General features: G+C 39.4%; 1 protein-coding gene across 3 annotated transcripts in view; it reads left to right on the top strand.

Moving 5' to 3' along the window:
* Positions 1 to 7,408, top strand: part of LOC148950019 (uncharacterized) — a 239,706-nt gene extending 232,298 nt beyond the window's left edge. For all 3 annotated transcript variants that reach the window (XM_089091412.1, XM_089091410.1, XM_089091411.1), the window contains exon 7: positions 7,062 to 7,408. In XM_089091412.1, coding sequence (XP_088947538.1) covers positions 7,062 to 7,141 — 80 coding nt within the window. In that variant the 3' untranslated portion in view covers positions 7,142 to 7,408. The remainder of the gene's footprint in view (positions 1 to 7,061) is intronic.
* The last annotated feature ends 454 nt before the right edge of the window (positions 7,409 to 7,862 follow it).

Below are 7,862 nucleotides of genomic sequence, written 5' to 3' on the forward strand. Positions count from 1 at the left end.
TAAGTTCTTGCGTGTGGGTTTAATTTTTTGTGTGTGTGTGTAAGTTTGTGTGTGTCTGAGCTTTTGTATGAGTCAGATATGAATTTTGTGTGTGTTATTTTTCGTGTGTGTGTGTGTTTGTGTTAGTTTTTGTGTGCATGTAAGTTTTAGTGTGCATGTGTTAGTGTGTGTGTTTGTGTGTGTTTGTGTGTGTGTGTTTGTGTTTGTGTTTGTGTGTGTGTTTTTTTGTGTGTGTGTGTGTGTAAGTTTTGTGTGTGTGTGTAAGTTTTTGTGTGTGTGTAAGTTTTTGTGCGTGTGTGTAAGTTTTTGTGTGTGTGTAAGTTTTGTGTGCATGTAAGTTTTTGTGTGCATGTAAGTTTTTGCATGTGGGTGTAAGTTTTTGTGTGTGTGTGTAAGTTTTTGTGTGTCTAAGCTTTTGTGTGTGGGTGTAAGTTTTGTGTGTGTGTTTGTAAGTTTGTGTGTGTTTGTGTGTGTGTGTAAGTTTTTGTGTGTGTGTGTGTGTGTATGTTTTTGTGTGTGTGTGTGTTTGTGTTTGTGTGTGTGTGTGTGTATTTGTGTATGTTTGTTTTTGTGTGTTTGTGTGTTTGTGTGTTTGAGTGTGTGTGTAAGTTTTTGTGTGTGTGCGTGTATGATTTTTTGTGTGTGTGTGTGTAAGTTTGTGTGTGTGTGTGTTTGTGTGTTTGTGTGTGTGTGTGTGAGTTTTGTGTTGTGTGCATGTGTAAGTTTTTGTGTGTGTGTGTGTGTGTGTGTGTGTGTAAGTTTTGTGTGTGTGTGTCTGTTTTTGCGTGTGTGTGTGTGTTTTCGTGTGTGTGTGTGTGTGTGTGTGTGTGTGTGTGTGTGTGTAAGTTTTTGTGTGCATGTACGTTTTTGTGTGCATGTAAGTTTTCGTGTGCATGTGTAAGTTTTTGTGTGTGTGTGTGTGTGTGTGTGTGTAAGTTTTTGTGTGTGTGTAAGTTTTGGCGTGTGTGTGTAAGTTTTCGTGTGTGTGTGTGTGTGTGTGTAGTTTGTGTGTGTGTGTGTGTGTGTGCGTGTGTGTGTAAGTTTTTGTGTGCATGTAAGTCTTTGTGTGCATGTAAGTCTTCGTGTGCATGTGTGTAAGTCTTGTGTGTGTGTGTGTGTGTGTAAGTCTTTGTGTGTGTGTGTAAGTTTTGTGCGTGTGTGTGTGAGTTTTGTGTGTGTGTGTGTAAGTTTTTGTGTGTGTGTGTAAGTCTTTGTGTGTGTGTGTGTAAGTTTCTGTGTGTGTGTAAGTTTGTGTGTGTGCGTGTAAGTCTTGTGTGTGCGTGTAAGTTTTTGCGTGTGGGTGTAAGTCTTGTGTGTGTGTGTGTGTAAGTTTGTGTGTGTGTAAGTTTTCGTGTGTGTGTGTGTAAGTCTTTTGTGTGTGTGTGTAAGTTTGTGTGTGTGTGTGTGTGTGTGTGTGTGTGTGTCGTGTGTGTGTAAGTTCTTGTGTGTGTGTAAGCCTTGTGTGTGTGTGTGTGTGTGTGTGTGTGTGTGTGTGTGTAAGTTTTGTGTGTGTGTAAGTTTTGCGTGTGTGTGTAAGTTTTCGTGTGTGTGTGTGTGTGTGTGTGTGTGTGTGTGTGTGTGTAAGTTTTGTGCGTGTGTGTGTGAGTTTTTGTGTGTCGTGTGTAAGTTTTGTGTGTGTGTGTGTGTGTGTAAGTTTTTGTGTGTGTGTAAGTTTTGCATGTGTGTGTGTGAGTTTTCGTGTGTGTGTGTGTGTGTGTATGTGTGTGTGTGTGTGTGTGTGTGTGTTGTGTGTGTGTGTAAGTTTTTGTGTGCATGTAAGCTTTCGTGTGCATGTGTAAGTTTTTTGTGTGTGTGTGTGTGTGTGTGTGTGTGTGTGTGTGTGTGTGTGTTAGTTTTGTTGTGTGTGTGTAAGTTTTCGTGTGTGTGTGTGTAAGTTTTCGTGTGCATGTGTAAGTTTGTGTGTGTGTGTAAGTTTTGGTGTGTGTGTGTAAGTTTTCGTGTGTGTGTGTGTAAGTTTGTGTGTGTGTGTGTGTGTGTGTAAGTTTTTGTGCGTGTGTGTGTGAGTTCTTTGTGTGTTCATGTGTAAGTTTTGTGTGTGTGTGTGTGTGTGTGTAAGTTTTTGTGTGTGTGTAAGTTTTGCGTGTGTGTGTGAGTTTGTCGTGTGTTTGTGTGTGTAAGTTTGTGTGTGTGTGTGTGTGTGTGTAAGTTTTTGTGTGCATGTAAGTTTTTGTGTGCATGTAAGTTTTCGTGTGCATGCGTAAGTTTTGTGTGTGTGTGTGTGTGTGTGTGTTTGTGTGTGTAAGTTTTGGCGTGTGTGTGTAAGTTTTCGTGTGTGTGTGTGTAGTGTTGTGTGTGTGTGTGTGTGTGTGTGTGCAATTTTTTGTGCGTGTGTGTGTGAGTTTTTTTGTGTTCTTGTGTTTGTTTTTGTGTGTGTGTGTGTGTGTGTGTGTGTGTAAGTTTTTGTGTGTGTGTAAGTTTTTGGGTGTGTGTGTTAGTTTTCGTGTGTGTGTGTGTGTAATTTTTGTGTGTGTGTGTGTGTGTGTTTTTGTGTGCATGTAAGTTCTTGTGTGCATGTAAGTTTTCGTGTGCATGTGTAAGTTTTTGTGTGTGTGTGTGTGTGTAAGTTTTTGTGTGTGTGTGTAAGTTTTTGTGCGTGTGTGTAAGTTTTTGTGTGTGTGTGTTTAAGTTTTTGTGTGCATGTAAGTTTTTGTGTGCATGTAAGTTTTTGCGTGTGGGTATTAGTTTGTGTGTGTGTGTGTGTAAGTTTTTGTGTGTCTTAGCTTTTGTTTGTTGTTGTTAGTTTTTTGTGTGTGTGTGTAAGTTTGTGTGTGTGTGTGTGTGTGTAAGTTTTTTTGTGTGTAAGTTTTTTTGTGTGTGTGTGTGTATAATTTTGTGTGTGTGTGTGTGTGTGTGTAAGTTTTTGTGTGTGTAATTTTTGGTGTGTGTTTGTTAGTTTTAGTGTGTGTGTGTGTTTGTTTTGTGTGTGTGTGTGTGTGTGTGTGTAATTTTTTGTGTGTGTGTGTTTGAGTTTTTTTTGTGTTCTTGTGTAAGTTTTGTGTGTGTGTGTGTGTGTAATTTTTTGTGTGTGTGTAAGTTTTGGCGTGTGTGTGTGAGTTTTAGTGTGTGTGTGTGTGTATGTTTTGTGTGTGTGTGTGTGTAAGTTTTTGTGTTAATTTAATTTTTTGTCTGCATGTAAGTTTTCGTGTACAAGTGTAAGTTTTTGTTTTTGTTTGTTTGTGTTTAAGTTTTTGTGTGTGTTTGTGTAAGTTTTGGCGTGTGTGTGTAAGTTTTCGTGTGTGTGTGTAAGTTTTAGTGTGTGTGTGTAAGTTTTTGTGTGTGTGTGTAAGTTTTTGTGTGTGTGTAAGTTTTTGTGTGCATGTATGGGGACCGGGGGAAGGCCTTTGGGGCCCAGGGAGGGCATTTGGGGATCCGGGGCCCTTGAGGATTGGGTGGTCTTTTGGGAGCCCAGTGGACCTTTGGGGACCGGGGAAGGACCTTTGGGGGCCCGGGGGACCCTGGGGGGCCGGTTGGCCCTTTGGGAGCCCGGGGGACCTTTGAGGACCAGGGGAGGGCCTTTGGGGGTCTGAGGAGGGCGTTTGGGGGATAACATTTCGAAATTTTTACTTTTTAGTTTACTTTTTTTTTGCGGCGCATCCCTGCGGCACATCCTGCCGCGCTGTGCTGCGGTGCGGACCTGCGGCTCATCCCCTGTGGTGCTGTCCTGACCCACGGCTCAGCCCTGAGGCGCATCCGGCGGTGCGTTCCTGGCCCGCGGCGCATCCCAGTTGCACTTCTGTGGCCTGGGGGACCTTTGGGGGCCGGGGGAGGGCATTGGGGGCACCGGGAGGGCCTTTGGGGCACCGGGAGGGCCTTTGGGGGTCCGGGGGGGGGGCAGTTGGGGGCCTGGGGGACATTTGGGGACCGGTGGAGGGCCTTTGGGACCCCGTTGGTCCTTTGGGAGCTCGATGGGCCTTTGGGGGGCCCGGGGATGGCCTTTTGGGGTCTGGGTGGGCTTTTGGGGGCGCCGGTGGCCCTTTGGGAGCTTGGGGGCCTTTGAGGACCGGGGGCTTCCTTCGGGGTTGGGGTAGTAGGATTGGAACCCTTTGGGGTTGGGTTAGAGGACCTCACAAAACTGTTCAAATGAAACTTGTGTATTATAACGACCACAGAGTTTCACCATTAAATTCTCTTCTAAAATCTCTTCAAAAATCATCTTTTAAAATGTCTCTAACTGTTTCGCCGAAATAGTTCCATAACCTGTCTAAAACAGTTTCGCCCAAATAATCCCTAAACGTAATTCAGCGTGTTCCTTTTGTTTTTGGCATCTCTGCGCTAATGCATTTCAAATTAATAAGAAACCTGATTCCCGCGCTAAAACAATTCATCGCTAAGATGTTTCTTGGAGAATTGTTTCCATGGCCTTTGGCTATTAATATCCTTTGGAGTTCGACCAAAAGAGTTGTTTCCGAGGCAAAGACATTAATGACTTGGATCTATTCCTGGAGAATCGTTTCTATGAGAAAATTTTTATAGTCTGACAGATGATGTCATTGGTTGATTGATCTGTCAAGAAAGGGGAATTAATTTGTTGTTTTTAAGGGGAATTATTGATTCACGATTGGTGAATTGTGGTCGACAGCACAGGTGTTCCAAATTCCGGAACACTCATAACATTTGGCTTGAACAACAATAACAAATACTATTTCTGGATCATAACATTCACGATCGATTACGCAATCAAGTTCTCGGAAAGTCACTTCCCCCTCGAGTCCTAGATAAATAACATTGTTCCCGTTAGAATTCAATGCGCATGTGCAACCTTCGTTCCGGAGCTATTAAACATAGAAACATCAAATAAATCGACCTTGGAAAAAGAGGTCATTGACCGATTACGCAATCATTCTCCCTAGGGATTCCATGCCCATCTATGGAGTCCCGTCAGTCTTCTATGCCCATATAAGGAGTCCCGTCACGACCTTTACCCCCCTTTCTACTCACATAGTTACCACTGTAATGAAACACAACAGGTAACAGTCAGAAAATACAGAATACAAAAAGTCATAAACACAGTTCATAATTATAATACATTTTATAGGTAATAATATAAAAAAATAAAAATAATAACAAACAAAACAACCAAATTTTCAAAATAAAAAAATGATATGCACGAAACAATTTAACTTTTTGGCAAACCTACCAGTCATAATTTTGGTTGATTTTATTGTAAAAAAGGGAATAAAAGTTTTTTCATAACGTAAGGTAGAAAAGAGTATGGGAGAAAGGATGGGGATGGGTTGGGATACTATACGGGGTTGGCGATTTCTTATGGATTAGTGGCGGCTAGGAAAGAGGTTTTCACTACGTGCATTTATTTGTGTTGACTTCACAAAACGGAGGCACAAATTTTTTCTTCGGGACTCAAGGCTTGATCTCTGGATCTACCAAAAGTAATAATCACTTCGTGGAAAAATTCTTGGCTGAGCCCTTATAGGGGCCCTAAAAGATAACTAAGTTTGGCCACCGAACAAAAAAAGTAACCATCACTAGAAAAGGGTTGAAAATGTGGTTAAAACATACGATTCATTTACAAATCAATTATTTAAAAGTAATATATTTCAAAGAAACTTATTTATAGAAATCTAATTACAGAAAATGTTGAATTTACTAGCATTACGTTAAAATGGCAAACGTTTTCGTGGCATCTTCCATTTGTCTTTGTCTTTAATTTATTCCTTTTTTATTGCTATGTTACAGCAAAGTTTATTATGCAGAAAACATGCCCCTAGGTACAGATGTTAGGAAAACGCTTGGAATTTGAAAAAAGAAACACACTTTTATAATTTCTTTTGTAATTTTATAATTTCACTCTTTACGCTAAAGTTTTTTATTGTTCTAAAAAGTAAAGTTTTGAGAAAGAGTCAAACTTTGGCGTAAGGAGCGGGGCGTTGATGAGAGGACAGCCCCTTTCATATATGGAATAATTTCTGTTCGTTTCAAGTTTTAATGTCGCTCCTTACCTTCAGTTAAAAAAAACTTGTTTTTTCTATTTAATATTCAAAATAAAACGCCAAATTGAAATTAACTTTGATAGAATCTTAGTGTACTTACCTCACAAAGGTTCAGCTAAGACCAGCGCTTCCGTACCAGAAAATGAAAAATCCTTTGTTGTCGGTCAAAAATCATGTCATAACTGTAAAAAAAATCGGATATTTTTCCTGGCAAGAGCAAACCGTTGAAATTATATTTTCTGGTAACATACAAGGCTGTACCTAGGGGGCTTGTATGCACACAGGGGGTTTTAATTCCGTTGAACTTCCCCCACAATATTTCCCCCTCGACAGATATTATCTTTATATGAGAAGTACGGTCCCCTTTTCAGCCCCCCTATGTCATTTACAGTAAGGCTTGACTTTTTGTGCCCGTCACTCTAAGAAGGTCTACTCAAGTGGAAGTGGAATCCTAAATATTTTCTGCTTGGAACTATAAACCTTTTGTGGGAAAAGTAAGGGATTGAGGAGGGGAAACTCCCCCTCCTATACAAAGTAATTTTTGTTCTCTTTAAGTTTTAACATCACTCTTTATTGTCATCGGTGAATTGATTTATCGGTTTTTTGTGTCTCTATTTATTAACAACCTGAGAAGATATGTTTTTTTTACTATTTTTCCTTGCGAATTTCACTCATTGTTTGAAAACTATATATGTGAAATAACAGAAGCTTCCTCAAGCTACAAAAAGTACCAGAGTCTGAAAAGTACCAAGTTCTTCCAATGCAGGTTAAAAAGTACCACAGAGATGAAAATAAAATTTCTTTGCCCCTTATATCCTTCAAAGGTCTATTCAAACCTGAACACTGATTTGCTGAAATTTTCTTATCATTTCAAAGTCATAGAAATTTTTAGGGTAGCATTATATTTTCGTTGCACCTGTAACCTTGAAAACCAATAAACAAAAATAATTATTTAAATTTGAAAGCTCCTCTAAGCTTTAGCTCAAATAAATTTAAAAACTAATAAAAAAATTAAGAAGCAAAAAATAAACATAAATACACATATAAGAATAAACAAAAATTCTAAACTTCTCATTTTGATTTACTTTTCAGAAGCTGTCAATTCAACAAGCTCCAATGCAATAATAGTTCCTGTTTCGACGATGCTTTTATTTACACTTTTCCTTCATTGAGAAACATGAAGAAAACTGACAATCACACAACTCTTCGTACCCCTTTCTGTAATACTTATCACATCAAGGGATCCCATGAGCACAATTTTTATGAAAAATCAAGAAAGCCAGTTTCCGTGGGACATGCAAGCAAGGAAGACATTACAAACAAAAGTTTTTAGTTGAAAAAATTACACCATTCGCAATAATGTGCTTTAAGATCATATTCTGGACTATATCTATCTAAGCTATGAACTTTCCTTTTTTCAGAAAATAAAGTTGAGCTTTAATGTTGTGACTGATTTGATTTTACTGAAAAAATTAATTTATTTTTAGAGCTAAGGATTTATTAGATATTTCTTGTGACATTTCGAAGTTGAGATACACAGTGCTATTAAGTTAAAGAAAAGGGAAAATTTGTATATATATATATATATACACATTTGAAACTAATCAAATTCCATCCCAATCACTAATCAATCTCTCTCTTTCTTTCTCTCTCTTTCTCTCTCTCTCTCTCTCTCTCTCTCTCTCTCTCCCCTCTCTCTGTCTATCTATCACTCTCTCTCTCGCTCTCTCTCTCTCTCTCTCTCTCTCTCTCTCTCTCTCTCTCTCTCTCTCTCTCTCTATCTCTCTCTCTCACTCACTCTCTCACTCACTCACTCACTCTCTCATTCTTTCTGGCTCCTTAATTTTTTACTCTCTCTTTCTCTCTCACCCCTTGCGTGACCTATGTTGATTT

The sequence above is a fragment of the Artemia sp. Qi Xiang Cuo genome, chromosome 7, assembly GCF_049724085.1.
Source record: "Artemia sp. Qi Xiang Cuo chromosome 7, ASM4972408v1, whole genome shotgun sequence".
In the NCBI taxonomy this organism is placed as follows: Eukaryota; Metazoa; Arthropoda; class Branchiopoda; order Anostraca; family Artemiidae; genus Artemia; species Artemia sp. Qi Xiang Cuo.